General features: G+C 43.7%; 2 protein-coding genes across 3 annotated transcripts; both read left to right on the forward strand.

The window, feature by feature from the left end:
• Window positions 1–570: 570 nt before the first annotated feature.
• Window positions 571–6594, forward strand: LOC109641179 (sodium/potassium-transporting ATPase subunit beta-3-like). Of its 2 annotated transcripts, none has more exons than XM_069534327.1 (7): window positions 571–1020; window positions 2085–2213; window positions 3053–3151; window positions 3271–3458; window positions 3615–3695; window positions 4019–4105; window positions 4199–6594. In XM_069534327.1, exons 1-7 carry the CDS (start codon window positions 726–728, stop codon window positions 4364–4366), a joined length of 1047 nt encoding a protein of 348 aa, XP_069390428.1. In that variant the 5' UTR covers window positions 571–725; the 3' UTR covers window positions 4367–6594. The 2 variants fall into 2 exon arrangements, with proteins under 2 accessions (XP_069390428.1, XP_019961108.2); XM_020105549.2 differs by having other exon boundaries at window positions 572–1020; window positions 3645–3695.
• Window positions 6595–10308: 3714 nt separating this feature from the next.
• On the forward strand, window positions 10309–17044 carry LOC109641188 (zinc finger protein 85-like). The gene is made up of 6 exons (XM_069534769.1): window positions 10309–10546; window positions 11284–11491; window positions 12245–12630; window positions 13798–13855; window positions 14075–14840; window positions 15538–17044. Exons 1-6 carry the CDS (start codon window positions 10430–10432, stop codon window positions 16331–16333), a joined length of 2331 nt encoding a protein of 776 aa, XP_069390870.1. The 5' UTR covers window positions 10309–10429; the 3' UTR covers window positions 16334–17044.
• The last annotated feature ends 171 nt before the right edge of the window (window positions 17045–17215 follow it).

Genomic DNA, 17215 nt, shown 5'->3' on the forward strand with positions numbered 1-17215 from the left:
GCTGCTGCTGCTGCTGACGTCATCTGGTATGATGTCACATGATGGTCTGTCACCATGACATCATGTGATGTCAGAACAAAAAAAATGCAGAGATTAAGTCAAGCAGGGTTACCTCTGACCTCAGTTAAAGTTTGTCATTGTCCCAGGTGAGTCACATGACCTCCATTGTGCTAAAGTGTTGTCTCAAATATTTCCTCTTTTCTACCTCTGTGTGTGTGTGTGTGTGTGTGTGTGTGTGTGTGTGTGTGTGTGTGTGTGTGTCTGTATGTCTGTGTGTGATCAGCACGACTTTTTTATCCAATCACGTGTCTCTGTGGTCATGTGACTTGCTGTGTGCTGTTGTGTGATTATATAATTCATGATGAGCTGCTGTTTATTCTTCTATTTTTCCTTTAGTGTTTATTCTTTCATTTTCTTTCATTATTTACTCTGGTAACTTTATTCTTCGATTTTTTTCATCATTTATTGATTTATCTTATGAATTTATTAAAGCATGAAATATTTCTACGTGTTGTATAAGCATGTTTCATACATGATGAACACCTCAGGGGCTCGCACTGCGCATGCACCTTGTTCTGCAGCAGTCCGTGTGTGTGTGTCCGTGTGTGCGTCCGTGTGTGCGTGAGTCCGTGCGCGCGCGTGTATTCAGCTACAGCTCCGCTCTCTGAAAGATCTTTAACCCGGTTCAACTCGCGCTCTGTTTAGTCCGGATCTGTTGCGCGAGCATGTCGTCCAGTCCACAGGACCAGGATCAGAACCAGGACCAGGATCAGAACCAGGACCAGGAACACAACCAGGACCAGGATCAGAACCAGGACCAGGAACACAACCAGGACCAGGATCAGAACCAGGATCAGAAACGGGATCGGGATCGTGAGCAGAACGGCGAAGGCAATGAGGAGAAAGAGGTTCAAAATGAGAGGATGAAAAATGAAAAGAAAGAGGAGAAAGAATCTTTTAATTATTTTATTTACAACCCGAGAACCAGAGAGTTCATGGGAAGAACCGCGAGCAGCTGGGGTAAGAGAGAGAGAGAGTGTGTGTGTGTGTGTGTGTGTGTGTGTGTGTGTGAGAGAGAGAGAGAGAAATAAAACCTGATACACTCTAATTTGTGTGGGTATATGGGTATTGTATGGGTTTAATGATGAATTATTAATTATTGTAACTAACACAATAATAATATTGATTTCTAACAATAATTATGAAAACATGACATCATACATAACATGACATCATCACAGATCACATGTCCAGGACCAACAACCATAAAAACTGAACCTTGACTGAACCATGATCAGAACCATGACTGAACCTTGACTGAACCATAAAAACTGAACCATGATCAGAACCATGACTGAACCTTGACTGCTCCAGTCCTCAGCTGTCAACAGTCCTGGTCCCTAGCCTGACCCTGTGGTCCTGGTCTCTGAGTCGCAACTGAAAGAATAGACTGGTCTCCGGGGGAAGAACCACTGCTTCACCAGCTTAGCTGGTTCAACATCTGATCAGGATCAAAGGAGGAGACCCAGAACAGAGTGATGGATCCTTTATCCCATCAGAACACCTCGGGATCCTGGTTGGTTGGAGAGAAGGTGTCAGTTAGGCTGAACTAGATGAGGGAACATGATTGAGCATATTTGAATTACCCATAACCCCCTGCTGCAGCATCATATTTACTGATAAGTCGATGTGTGAAACTTTTTCTCTCATTTTACAATAAACACTTAAATATATACAATATTTATAATATTTACATAAAGATGTTTCTTATTGACCGATCAAAGCAATTCACAGTGCAAGTCACATTCACTCATTCATAAATGACATGACAACGTAATACATGTTGAACACTTTTACTATCACACATATTTCCCACAGTCAGGACACTTCTGAATGCAGACTGGAGGTGTTGGGCATCAAACCAACGTCCTTGTGGCAAGGTTGACAAGGTTCTGCTCTTCTGTCTGCGCCACAGAACATTTAATGTAGTTAAAATACAGGAACTCCTTCAGGAAACCATGAATTTTAACAACTAAACAATGTTTTTTCTTCTGTTCATGTAAATGTTTAAATTCTCTCTCCAGGTCGCATCCTCCTCTTCTACCTTATTTTTTATGGGTTTTTGGCGGGAATGTTTTTATTCACCATGTGGGTGATGTTACTGACACTTGATGAAAATGTCCCCCGACATCAGGACCGCGTTGCCAATCCAGGTGAGTTCACCTTTAATTCCACTTTCTGTCTCTCACAACCATGAAGATTATTATAGCTTTGAGTTTTAAAAGTGTTTCTAGAAAGTTTCTAGTTGTTTCATATTACTTTTGTGAAAGAACCAAAAAGACATGGTGGACCCCTGCTGGACAGGTGTGAATCACTGTGACGACACCTGCTGGACAGGTGTGAATCACTGTGAGGACCCCTGCTGGACAGGTGTGAATCACTGTGAGGACCCCTGCTGGACAGGTGTGAATCACTGTGAGGACCCCTGCTGGACAGGTGTGAATCACGGCGAGGACCCCTGCTGGACAGGTGTGAATCACGGCAAGGACACCTGCTGGACAGGTGTGAATCACGGCGAAGACCCCTGCTGGACAGTTGTGAATCACTGTGAGGACCCCTGCTGGACAGGTGTGAATCACTGTGAGGACCCCTGCTGGACAGGTGTGAATCACTGTGAGGACCCCTGCTGGACAGGTGTGAATCACGGCGAGGACCCCTGCTGGACAGGTGTGAATCACGGCAAGGACACCTGCTGGACAGGTGTGAATCACGGCGAAGACCCCTGCTGGACAGTTGTGAATCACTGTGAGGACCCCTGCTGGACAGGTGTGAATCACTGTGAGGACCCCTGCTGGACAGGTGTGAATCACGGCGAGGACACCTGCTGGACAGGTGTGAATCACGGCGAGGACCCCTGCTGGACAGTCCTTAGGATCAGATGAAGGCCAAGTGGTTGTTACCATGACGACCTTCCTACAAAGTGCTGCTTGTTGTGTTGGAATCTATTTTCTCTGGGACTCATCGTATTGATTATAGGTTTGTTTTGTTGCAGGTTTGGTGATTCGTCCTCATGCAGCTGAGATCTCATTCAACCGCAGCGACCCAACAATTTACAACCAATACATCCAACAACTGCACGAGCTCCTGCAGCGTAAGTACAAGCTCGTGTTATGCTTCACTTCCTTTTTTGACTTCAGGAAAATATGACCTTCACAATAAAAGTCCTGTTTTGCAGGGTCGTCACTGATCATCATGATGTTGTCTTGTCAGGTTATAACGACAGCATTCAGAAGCGTCACGACTTGTGTCTGGTGGGTGAATATACTGAACAGGACAACGAGCCAATAAAGAAAGTTTGTCAGTTTAAACGTAGCACGCTGGGTCAGTGCTCTGGTCTGTTCGACACCAGCTTCGGATACGCTGACGGGGAACCCTGTGTCATCATCAAGATGAACCGGGTCAGAATAACAAATTATTTTATTCTTTTAAGTTGTTTAGTTGTGATGGAAAATGTTGAAGTGGAGGTGAAGAACATTATTTAGATTTTGACCAGTTACCAGCATGTTGACATAACTGGATCAGTCAAATCTTTTTTTAACATGAATTCCGTTTAGATGACAAAACAGCAGCGTGTTTATCTGCAGGTCATTGGACTGAGGCCACAAGGAGATCCCTTCATCAACTGCACTGCAAAGGTAAGGCTGTCCCATAATGCACCTGTGCAGCTCATTGATCACCAAACATTAAAGGAGAAGTTCGGTCATATGGTATGTGTGTGGATCTAAAAGTGTCCGAAGGACTCCAAGTTACTCCAAACCTTTATGGGTGAGTAGATCTACATACCATATGCTGGAAATAAGGACCAGAGCAGAGGTCTCTGAACCGTAATCCCTGTGTTCATATACATATAATAATTATATAGTGATTGTAGTGATTATAGTAATGTAGTGATACACATTATTTTAATCATCATTATTACAATGATATATTTCCCTCTCTCTCTGTGTGTGTGTTGTAGAGAGACCGTCCGTTACAGATTCAGTATTTTCCATCTGAAGGTCATCTGGATAAAATGTTTTTCCCATATTACGGCAAGAACGCACACGTGAGTGAAGTTATTATAATTATTATTGTTGTTGTTTTTCCATATTAACTCTCTCTCCCTCTCTCTCTCTCTCACTCTCTCTCTCTCTCTCAGCCTGACTATGTGCAGCCTCTCGTGGCTGTCAAATTGTTCTTCACAAAAGACGACTTCAACGTCGAGCAGACAGTGGAGTGTAAAGTCCAGGGTTCAGACCTGCGTAACGATGATGATCGTGACAAGTTTCAGGGTCGTGTCACTTTCCGGGTCAAAGTGTTAGAGTAAACCGGCCTGTCTGTTTCCATGGAGACCACAAACTAGGTTTACGCTGGAAAAGAAGGGCTTGTTTTAATCCAGACCTGATTTTTTCGTGATTCATCCTGTTGTGAGTCTGATGAGAGGAACACAGATGCTGTTTCAGACCTGATCCTGGCTTTGTCCAGTCAGAGTCCAGACCTGCTACTGCATCAACGAGGGGAGAAACCAGAGTGAGTCTGGTTCACTCTGCTCAGACAGATGGAGCAAATCAGGTCTGATAAGACACAAGAACTTAATGTGATGCCACATTACAAAGAATCTTCACCACAAAACTGTGACTTTACACTAAGACGCTAAGATCACAGTGACATCAGAGTGACATCACACTAAGATCACAGTGACATCACGCTCACATCATAGTGACATCACACAAAATCACAGTGACATCACAATGACATCACACTGACAGCATAGTGACATCGCACTAAGATCACAGTGACATCACGCTGACATCACATAAAAATCACAGGGACATCACAATGACATCACAGTGACATCAGAGTGAGAATAACACTAAAATCATAGTGGCATCACAATGACATCACAGTGACATCACGGTGACATCACAGTGACATCACGGTGACATTACTCTGACACACTGACATCATAATTTTATTAGCAATAATAATGTCACAAGTTATATTAATATGTTTCTATTTCATATTATTAAAAATAATCCATTTTAATAATAAAATTTGATAGTGAACATTCTCAGGTTCTGGGATGAAAACTGATATTAAAACAAGTTCTGCAGCAGAAAACTGTAAACAGCTGGTTTCTGTGGTTTCTCCAAAAATCATTTCACAGATAAATAATATCATGAAATTTGTCTTTTATATGTTTTATTTTAAGGGCTAACCCTAACCCAGTTTTAATCTGATCTAATCTGATTTCAACTGATTTAATCTGATTCACACCAATTTATTTTTCAGATTTAACCTGATTTAAATTAGGGCTGAGTTATTAATTGAATTGAAAAAAACAAACTAATCATCTAACCTGAGATCTAGTTTTGTTTTTCCTTATGATGCCAAACTGCCTGCATGAGCATTGCAGTTCTGCGCTACACTTCTGCTGTGTGTTGCGGCTGTCTGTTTTTCACACAGGCAGTGTTTCTGCTGCGTGTCTGAAGAGGTGCTACAATATGAGGTTTCTGGTATAAAGACTGTATTTCTTCAAATAAAAGTCGGGTTATATTCTCAATTAAATGCCAGGACACTACAGCGGGCCACCGCTGAAAGATTATTATCACAGCTGCTTCAGGATTGTGGCAGATGCACATTATAGGCTGGGTGTCTTTGTATTGGACCGTGTTACCTTGCTGCATGTCCTTCCTTCTCACTCCTGCTTACCTGCACTTTATACGTTAACAATAAACACCATCACTCATCACAAATTATTAGGACCTGAACCGAAGTTTACTTTGTGTTTTTTTGATCGAGACACGTATTTAAACACATGGAAAAAAAGTCCAACATTTAGATACACAACACGAGATGTGGTGTAAACAGTCAGGACATCAGGGTTAAAGTGACCAGAACGATCCAGATTCATGATTCTACATCATAAATTAATAAAGATATAAATGTGATTGTCACTTTGATTGAAGAGCGACAGAGATGAGAAGACACATACACAGACACACACACACTCCTGCAGACAGAAGTCCTTCCCTGCTCACTCAGTGTAGACACTCTAATCTGTTTACATTAAGACATTCATTATTCTTCAAAGTTTAATAGATGTGTTGTGTTTCCAAACTCAATGATTATTATTATGATTTTTACCATAATCAAGCAGCCCAAATTTGAACCGATTTAATGTAAATCAAACTGATTTAAACTGATTGAATCTGATTCACATTGATACAGTCTGATTTATTCTAATTGAACCTGATTCAAACTGATCTAAACCGACTAAATCTGATTTAATCTGATTCAATTTGATTTCAACAGATTTAATCTGATGTAATCTGATGTAATCTAATTCAGTGTTACCTCCACCAGAGTAAAGTGTTAACATGTAATTAATGAACATGAGTGTTCCTCTGTGGTTTTATATATGTGTTGGTACATTTTAAAATTGTGTGAGTAATGACCAAGATGACATAATCAGTAGAGGTCCAATCAGTGTTCCGTAAATCTGTTTCATTTTGTAAAAATAAAAAATATTAATAAAAAATGTATGTTTTCTTTTGTTGATCGAACAAATCATGAATTTCCCTGAAAATAAATTATCATCACCACAAGGGGGCGACAGTGTTCGAGTTTCAAGAGACTGGAGATCAAAGGTGAACTCACACACACACACACAAACACACGTGTGTTTGTACTTCTATCTTAGTGAGGACATTCTAACCCTAAAACCAGAGAGCTTCAGGGAACAGGAGCCTTCACCTGGTTGTTCAGGGAACAGGAGCCTTCACCTTGTTGTTCAGGGAACAGGAGCCTTCACCTGGTTGTTCAGGGAACAGGAGCCTTCACCTGGTTGTTCAGGGAACAGGAGCCTTCACCTGGTTGTTCAGGGAACAGGAGCCTTCACCTGGTTGTTCAGGGAACAGGAGCCTTCACCTGGTTGTTCAGGGAACAGGAGCCTTCACCTGGTTGTTCAGAGAAAAGGAGCCTTCACCTGGTTGTTCAGGGAACAGGAGCCTTCACCTGGTTGTTCAGGGAGAAGGAGCCTTCACCTGGTTGTTCAGGGAACAGGAGCCTTCACCTGGTTGTTCAGGGAACAGGAGCTGTCACCTGGTTGTTCAGGGAAAAGGAACCTTCCCCTGGTTGTTCAGGGAAAAGGAGCCTTCACCTGGTTGTTCTTCGAACAGGAGCTGTCACCTGGTTGTTCAGGGAAAAGGAGCCTTTACCTGGTTGTTCAGGGAACAGGAGCTGTCACCTGGTTGTTCAGGGAAAAGGAGCCTTCCCCTGGTTGTTCAGGGAACAGGAGCCTTCACCTGGTTGTTCAGGGAACAGGAGCCTTCACCTGGTTGTTCGGGGAACAGGAGCCTTCACCTGGTTGTTCAGGGAACAGGAGCCTTCACCTGGTTGTTCAGGGAAAAGGAGCCTTCACCTGGTTGTTCGGGGAACAGGAGCCTTCACCTGGTTGTTCAGGGAAAAGGAGCCTTCACCTGGTTGTTCAGGGAACAGGAGCCTTCACCTGGTTGTTCAGGGAGAAGGAGCCTTCACCTGGTTGTTCAGGGAACAGGAGCCTTCACCTGGTTGTTCAGGGAACAGGAGCTGTCACCTGGTTGTTCAGGGAAAAGGAACCTTCCCCTGGTTGTTCAGGGAAAAGGAGCCTTCACCTGGTTGTTCAGGGAACAGGAGCCTTCACCTGGTTGTTCAGGGAAAAGGAGCCTTCACCTGGTTGTTCGGGGAACAGGAGCCTTCACCTGGTTGTTCAGGGAACAGGAGCCTTCACCTGGTTGTTCAGGGAACAGGAGCCTTCACCTGGTTGTTCAGGGAACAGGAGCCTTCACCTGGTTGTTCAGGGAAAAGGAGCCTTCACCTGGTTGTTCGGGGAACAGGAGCCTTCACCTGGTTGTTCAGGGAAAAGGAGCCTTCACCTGGTTGTTCAGGGAACAGGAGCCTTCACCTGGTTGTTCAGGGAGAAGGAGCCTTCACCTGGTTGTTCAGGGAACAGGAGCCTTCACCTGGTTGTTCAGGGAACAGGAGCTGTCACCTGGTTGTTCAGGGAAAAGGAACCTTCCCCTGGTTGTTCAGGGAAAAGGAGCCTTCACCTGGTTGTTCTTCGAACAGGAGCTGTCACCTGGTTGTTCAGGGAAAAGGAGCCTTTACCTGGTTGTTCAGGGAACAGGAGCCTTCACCTGGTTGTTCAGGGAAAAGAAGCCTTCACCTGGTTGTTCAGGGAACAGGAGCCTTCACTTGGTTGTTCAGGGAACAGGAGCTGTCACCTGGTTGTTCAGGGAAAAGGAGCCTTCCCCTGGTTGTTCAGGGAAAAGGAGCCTTCACCTGGTTGTTCTTCGAACAGGAGCTGTCACCTGGTTGTTCAGGGAAAAGGAGCCTTTACCTGGTTGTTCAGGGAACAGGAGCTGTCACCTGGTTGTTCAGGGAACAGGAGCCTTCCCCTGGTTGTTCAGGGAACAGGAGCCTTCACCTGGTTGTTCAGGGAACAGGAGCTGTCACCTGGTTGTTCAGGGAACAGGAGCTGTCACCTGGTTGTTCAGGGAACAGGAGCCTTCACCTGGTTGTTCAGGGAAAAGGAGCCTTCACCTGGTTGTTCAGGGAACAGGAGCCTTCACCTGGTTGTTCAGGGAACAGGAGCTGTCACCTGGTTGTTCAGGGAAAAGGAACCTTCCCCTGGTTGTTCTTCGAACAGGAGCTGTCACCTGGTTGTTCAGGGAACAGGAGCTGTCACCTGGTTGTTCAGGGAAAAGGAGCCTTCACCTGGTTGTTCTTCGAACAGGAGCTGTCACCTGGTTGTTCAGGGAAAAGGAGCCTTCACCTGGTTGTTCAGGGAACAGGAGCTGTCACCTGGTTGTTCAGGGAACAGGAGCCTTCCCCTGGTTGTTCAGGGAACAGGAGCTGTCACCTGGTTGTTCAGGGAAAAGGAGCCTTCATCTGGTTGTTTAGGGAACAGGAGGTGTCACCTGGTTGTTCTGGGAAAAGGAGCCTTCACCTGGTTGTTCAGGGAACAGGAGCTGTCACCTGGTTGTTCAGGGAACAAGAGCTGTCACCTGGTTGTTCAGGGAAAAGGAGCCTTCACCTGGTTGTTCAGGGAACAGGAGGTGTCACCTGGTTTTTTAGGGAAAAGGAGCCTTCACCTGGTTGTTCTTCGAACAGGAGCTGTCACCTGGTTGTTCAGGGAAAAGGAGCCTTCATCTGGTTGTTCAGGGAAAAGGAGCCTTCATCTGGTTGTTTAGGGAACAGGAGGTGTCACCTGGTTGTTCAGGGAAAAGGAGCCTTCACCTGGTTGTTCAGGGAACAGGAGGTGTCACCAGTATTTTAGTCGTAGTACAGTAGTAGCAGTAGTAGAAGTGTAGTAGTATTAGCAGCAGTGCAGTAGTAGTAGTTTTCGTAGTAGTATTGTAGTCATAGTACAGTATTAGTAGTAGTAGTAGAAGTATAGTAGTAGTTGCAGCAGTGTAGTAGTGGTGGATGTACTGAGGATATTGAAAAGGACATGATTTAGTGGTTAGGGAAGGAGATGATTTAGTGGTTAGGGAAGGAGATGATGTAGTGTTTTAGTGGTGAGGGAAGGAGATGATTTAGTGGTTTAGTGGTTAGGGAAGGAGATGATTTAGTGGTTTAGTGGTTAGGGAAGGAGATGATTTAGTGGTTTAGTGGTTAGGGAAGGTGATGATTTAGTTATTTAGTGGTGAGGGAAGGAGATGATTTAGTGGTGAGGGAAGGAGATGATGTAGTGTTTTAGTGGTGAGGGAAGGAGATGATTTAGTGGTGAGGGAAGGAGATGATTTAGTGATTTAGTGGTGAGGGAAGGAGATGATTTAGTGGTGAGGGAAGGAGATGATTTAGTGGTGAGGGAAGGAGATGATTTAGTGGTTAGGGAAGGAGATGATTTAGTGGTTTAGTGGTTAGGGAAGGAGATGATTTAGTGATTTAGTGGTGAGGGAAGGAGATGATTTAGTGGTTTAGTGGTGAGGGAAGGAGATGATTTAGTGGTTTAGTGGTGAGGGAAGGAGATGATTTAGTGGTTTAGTGGTTAGGGAAGGAGATGATTTAGTGGTTTAGTGGTGAGGGAAGGAGATGATTTAGTGGTTTAGTGGTTAGGGAAGGAGATGATTTAGTGGTTTAGTGGTGAGGGAAGGAGATGATTTAGTGGTTTAGTGGTTAGGGAAGGAGATGATTTAGTGGTTTAGTGGTGAGGGAAGGAGATGATCTAGTTTTTCGGAACGCAGCGGAAGAAGAAGTCAAGTAACCCGGAAGTTTACCCGGAAGTTGACCCGGATGTGAAGTCTCAGTAGTTTCCGGTCGTCCCTCCTCAGCGACGTCTCTCTGGGTTCTGACCGAGTCCGAAGCCCCGAGTCCCGCTGCAGCTCAACAACAGCCCCGGAGCAACATGACGGCGGTTCGAAGCTTCTGTGGTCAGACGGAGCTCATCATGGCGGCGGCGGTGGAGTGTGTGGTGTGTGTCCTCCAGGAGACACTGGGACACAGGGACAGGGAGGACGCCACGGTGAGGACAGGCTGTACTTCCGTGTAGTTATACTAACAAGTTTATATCAGAGTATACGAGTTTATATCAGAGTACACGAGTTTATATCAGAGTATACGAGTTTATATCAGAGTATACGAGTTTATATCAGAGTACACGAGTTTATATCAGAGTATACGAGTTTATATCAGAGTATACGAGTTTATATCAGAGTATACATGTTTATATCAGAGTATAAGAGTTTATATCCGAGTATACGAGTTTATATCAGGGTATACAAGTTTATATCAGAGTATAAGAGTTTATATCCGAGTATACGAGTTTATATCAGAGTATACATGTTTATATCAGAGTATACGAGTTTATATCAGAGTATACATGTTTATATCAGAGTATACATGTTTATATCAGAGTATACTAGTTTATATCAGAGTATACAAGTTTATATCAGGGTATACAAGTTTTTATATCAGAGTATAAGAGTTTATATCAGATTATAAGAGTTTATATCAGAGTGTAAGAGTTTATATCAGAGTATACAAGCTTATATCAGAGTATCCATGTTTTTATATCAGAGTATATACATGTTTATAAGTATATTTCAGTGTAAATACAAAGGTATACAAGTTTATATCAGAGACTAAGACTAAATAATATAATAATAATATTACAGTCAGCTGATAAATATTCCTCAGTCAGTAGTTGAACACCATGGTAACACAGAAGAGGTTTGATTCATTTTATGTCGTCTCTTGCAGATTCAGCTGAACACCGTCCTCAACGTAATGTCAAGAGAGGCTGTTCGTAAAATCTGCAGAGTTTTTACAGAGCTGTATGTGAGTTTAGAGAAAGAGAACAAAGCTTTGAAGGATGAAGTGAAACATCTGAAGTCTGAAATGAAGAACCAGGAGAACTTTGCAGCCAAGAACTGCCAGACTCAAACACTCTATAAGATCAAACCAGCAGGTTGGTGCCCTAAACATCCCAGGGAATGTGAGGGGAGGGAACATGAACGCATCTTAACGTGAGGGGAGGGAACCTGAATGCTTCTTAACGTGAGGGGAGGGAACCTGAATGCTTCTTAATGTGAGGGGAGGAACCTGAAAGCGTCTTAACGTGAGGGGAGGGAACCTGAATGCTTCTTAACGTGAGGGGAGGGAACCTGAATGCTTCTTAACGTGAGGGGAGGGAACCTGAAAGCGTCTTAACGTGAGGGGAGGGAACCTGAATGCTTCTTAACGTGTGGGGAGGGAACCTGAACGCTTCTTAATGTGAGGGGAGGAACCTGAACGCATCTTAACGTGTGGGGAGGGAACCTGAACGCTCATCAACACTGTTTACAGGTGATTGGTCATGTGACACGTGTTTTTGGGTGTCAGTGTGGTCTCTGGTAAAGAATAAATGTTTTGTTGAATAAATATTTAAAACAATCTTTAGTTGATGTTATTTTTTATAGAAAAACTTAAATTGTGCTGAAATGTTTCAGCAGCGACATTTTTAGTTTTAAAACATTTACTGATGCTTAAACATTTTTATATCCGATCTTCCACCAAAGAAACTCAAACATATTTATCCCCAAAACAACAGACAGAGTGAAGAAGAACTTTATGAAACTCAACATGAAGTTTAAATGAAATATAATTTAATGTGTTTATTGTCATACGTTTATCTTTTAATATCAATAATCAGACTTTTATTTTGATGAACTGAATCTTACAGATGGGCGTGCTCTGTCCCTGGACATCGACCAATCAGCAGCTAACCCTGCTGCTCTCGCTATGGCCATCCTCAACTCCACTAAAACAATATGTGGCGGCCCCCAGGTCCCCCTGGTCATCATCAGCCAGCCACTCTCCGCACCAATCACGGGCCAGAGCAGCAGGTGCCCTCAAGCGCTGCAGGAGAGACTAGCTGGGCCCCCTCCTGACATCCAGACTGAGGTGGTTTTAGAATTGATCCAAAATCGATCACCAGATTTGATCCAGTCCTCTACACACATGATATCACTTCCTGTGGTTAATGCTCAGCCAGTTGATGAGCTCACTGGTGAATCATCAAACGTCAGTGAAGATCTGCCTACACCTGACGAAGAACCATCTGTCGATGTAAGTGTGTGATCAATACTGATCAATACAGCACTGTCGCATCACACCATAGATCATAAGATCACAGAGACTAGAACAACATGAAGGGATCAGAGGGACTTCAGACTGGTTTCAATCATATTTATCAGATAGATTTCAGTTTGTTAACGTCAACAATGACCCCCCCATGCACATGCAAGTTAGTCATGGAGTTCCACAAGGTTCTGTCCTTGGACCGATACTCTTCACCTTATATATGCTCCCTTAGGCAACATCATCAGAAAGCACCACAGACACTTCCATTGTTACGCAGACGACACCCAGCTGTACATTTCTATGAAGCCTGATGAATCTAATCACTTAGTTCAACTTCAGGAACGTCTCCAGAACATCGAGGCCTGGATGAGCCAGAACTTCTTACTTCTAATTCAGACTGAGGTCGTTGTCATTGACCCTCAACATCTCAGAGAATCACTGTCTGAACAGAGTCACCTTGGTGTCAGTTTGTCCTCCAGCTCCACTGTGAGGAACCTTGAGTTATGTTGGACCAGGAGATTTGACCAACATATAAAACAAGTCTCTAGGACAGCTTTCTTCCACCTGCGCAATATTAAGAACATCAGAAACATCCTGTCTCAGAAGGACGCTGAGAAACTTGTCCATTTGTTCTCTAGACTAGATTACTGTAACTCTTAATTATCAGGATGTCACAGGAAGTGTGGGGTGTAGTGTTTGAGTCCACAAAGCACTTCTGGAATTTCAGGGGTAAAATGTGTTGCAGCCAAATCCAGTTCTATTTTAATAATAGGGGACCTCTTCTTCAGACGTAAAGAACATAACTTGACTCCAAACTGTTTGTGTGGTGTAATCCAAGTGTCCCTAAGCCCCACATTCAAATTACACTTTAGGCTAAACATTTCCACCATGTTTTTAGTCTAAATGTCGTCTGATATCATCAGACCCATGTTCTCACATGGATCACAGCGGACTCAAATCCCCTGCAGGATTCAGTTAAGAGGTGGAGCCGCAAACATGCAGGAAGTATTTTGCTGCGGAGATCACATTTTTGTTTATAGCATCAACACCAGCGTCCCCTCAAATCAACCATTTATTGCTATGGTGAAAATCCAGAACCAGTTCTGTGGGGATGTCACGACATGTCTAAAAAACAGCCTTTGTGTTTTTCAGCAATCGGTGAAGAAGAGAGAAACTGTTAAAGATGAAGATGAGACGAGGAGTCTACCAGGTGAGACATTTGAAATCTACAGGAACCAATTAGGGACAAAATAATTCAGAAGTGAAATTCACATTTACGATAAATTTACAATAAATCACCCAGGGGCCCCTCTGTCAGGATCCCCACTGACAAGATTCCCACTCATAGGGGCCCCATTGACCATTGAGGTGATGGTGTGTGTGTGTGTCACTGTTTTGTGTATATTGTAAACCCTGTGTGTTGGTGCAGGGCTGACTGATGACCAGCAGAGAGAGGAAGAGCGGAGGAGGAGGAGGGAGTTGTACAGACAGAAGAGGTTTTTTTGTGAACTGTGTAACAAAGGTTTTCATCAGAAACATCAGCTGAACAAACATGCGTCGTGTCACCTGAAGCCTTTTCCATGCAGCTTGTGCGATAAAGGTTTCTACAAAATCACCACGCTGCACAAACACCAACTGAGCCACCAGCTGAGGGCGGCGCAGGAGAACGACCCTGACAAGCTGTTGCGTTGCGACCAGTGTGACAGGAAGTTCAGACTGCTGAGACAGCTCAGAGCCCACCAGGCTGGCCATCGGCTCGAGAAGACGCCGCTCGTCTGCCACGCCTGCGATCGCACCTTCACCTCCTCTAGTGCTCTCCGCTACCATGAGTTGTCGCACGCCAAAGTCAAGCCCTTCATGTGCGACGTCTGCGGGAAGAGTTTCACACGGAAGAAGAGCCTCCGAGAGCACCAGACCGTTCACACCGGTGCCCGTCCGTACATGTGTCAGACTTGTGGGAAGGGCTTCTCCACCGCCAGCAACCTTCGCGTTCACAAGAGATCGCATTCAGAGGAGCGACCTTTCAAATGCAGCGAGTGCGACAAAGCCTTCAAGTGTCGCATGGGTCTGCTGCAGCACGCCATCGTCCACTCCGGAGAAAAACCCTTCATGTGCCAAACCTGCGGTCTAAGCTTCGGACTAAAGTACAACCTGCAGAGACACCTGCGGCTTCACAACGGAGAGAAACCATTCAGGTAATAGCAACAACACAGCAATACAAGAATGTGTTCAGGGTTAGAGTTAGGAGTTATGAATTTATCAGTAGGACTCTCAGACCAAAGGTCGACACATCACTCAGTGTTCAATAATCTTTGTGCCATCGTGCACTAGAGAAATTGAAAGTAGTTAGAGTTGAGTTGAGTTGAAAATCATCTGTTCATCTTCATGTCTTAGGGTTAGGGTTTCCTAGGTTGGAAATATGTCTTGAATTATTGGCACAGTAGAATTTTACTATGGGCTGGTGTTAGGCAATAAAAAATGTATTAGAGTTTAAAGCTCAGGTCCAATTCAAGGTTGAGTTCCATTTATTTAAAGGTCCAGTTTTTAAGATTTAGGTGAAATGATCTATTGTTATAAACTGAATATTAAATCATTCTAGTGATGTTTTCACTAGTGTTTCCTCTAAAATGTACAAATTGTTGTTTTCTTTAATCCAGAATGACCCATTTATACTTAAACACTGTATATTTAAATACTTTATATATAAATACTTTCTGTATAAATACTTTATATTTACATACCTTATATTTAGATACTTTATATTAAATACTTTATATTTACATACTTTATGTTAAATACTTGAGCTGTCAAGGAGAGAGAAAATAGACAGTTTGACTTCTGTAGTTTTGTTCATATTTGTAACTTCCTCCATCGCTTTCTGTTGTGTCTCAGGTGTGATCAGTGCGGGGAGGGGTTCACCGGGACCTGGGCTCTGAAGACTCACATGCTGGTTCACGGAGTGGAGAAGCCGTTCATGTGTGATTTGTGTGGGAAGACGTTTTTCTACAACTGTCAGCTGCAGAAACACCAGCAGCTGGTTCATCACAGTAAAGACGGAGTGACAGACAGAGGGAAGGGGAGACGCAGTTCGACCGGGGTCAAGCCATTCTGCTGTAAAATCTGTCTGAAGAGCTTCAGCAGCAGCACTACGCTGAGGACACACGAGAAGAGTCATGCAGAGAACAAAGAGTTCACCTGTGACACCTGTGGGAAGTCGTTCCACCTGCGACACATGTACCTGTACCACATGAGGCAGCACAGCGGCGACCGGCCGTATGTGTGCGGCATCTGTCAGAAAGGTTTTCTGCTCTCGTCACAGCTTAAGCAGCACCAGCTGCTGCACACTGGAGTCAAACCTCACCGGTGTGAACAGTGTGGGAAAGAATTCAGGACGCCACAGAACTACCACCGCCACCTGCTGGTCCACACCGGAGAGAAACCCTATCAGTGTGTGGTGTGCAGCAGGAAGTTCAGGCAGTCTAACCAGCTCAAGTCCCACATGCAGATCCACACGGGCGTGAAGCTGTACTCCTGCGACCGCTGCAGTCAGGGCTTCTCTGACTCTCGGCAGCTCAAGAAACATTGTTGTGGAGACGACGGCCTGAACGACCTCGAGTCCGGCAACAAACGGAGGAAACACAGGGATGAGTTTCCATGGACACAAGAGTTTACAAACAGTAACAGCTGAAATGTTTCTTAGAGATCAATATAGATTTGGGGTCAATGGCCTCAAGTCTGCATCAGCCATTAAAGATGGACCACATGACAGCTTCATCGCCCCCTGGTGGCTGGCTTGCTGTAGTATAGGTCATAAACCTCCTCCATGTTAGCAGATGGGAAATGGACTAGAGTTAGGGGTAAATGTTTGTCAAAGATGGTTTCTTTCATTTCAGGTCATTCTTATCTCACTGTGTGAAGTGTTTCTGATCACTTTGGTTTTAATTAGTTATTTGATGATTGACAGCTGAGACTGATCCTTGATACCATGGCTCCACCCCACTTTCAAGACTACATAGACTCTTACTGTAAATTACGTCCTTACCACAAGATGGCAGAGTTGGTATCGGACGTATCCATCTTTATAAACATTCACTGATTGTATGCAGTTATTGATCGTCATTATATACAGTTATTGATTTTCTGTATTTACATCAGATCATCGTTATATCAATTTATTCAAATAGCATCAGTGTGAGAAGAGAACAACACTTGTTTTCTTTCTGTTTATATGACTTTTGTTTGATTTTTTTTCATGATATAAATGTATTTCCAGAGAAATATTTTCCTCTGATTGATTCAGTTCATGTGAAAAATGAAACACTGTTGTTTTGATCGATCACATTCACTTGTGTGTTTGTAAATATGTTGATCTCATGAAATAAATACCCATCTAGTTTCATGAAGCATTTTTTCATTTGTGATGCTAAAAGACTATTTCCATGGTATTAAAAAGAGATGATATTACTACTTCTAAATACAAATGACTTGTAAAGTGGGAAATGAACAAAGAAGATCTTACTCATGGGTTTTTCCCTTATGATTTTAGAAACATCTTCAAACTTCATTATTT

The sequence above is a fragment of the Paralichthys olivaceus genome, chromosome 11 (assembly GCF_024713975.1).
Source record: "Paralichthys olivaceus isolate ysfri-2021 chromosome 11, ASM2471397v2, whole genome shotgun sequence".
Classification (NCBI taxonomy): domain Eukaryota; kingdom Metazoa; phylum Chordata; class Actinopteri; order Pleuronectiformes; family Paralichthyidae; genus Paralichthys; species Paralichthys olivaceus.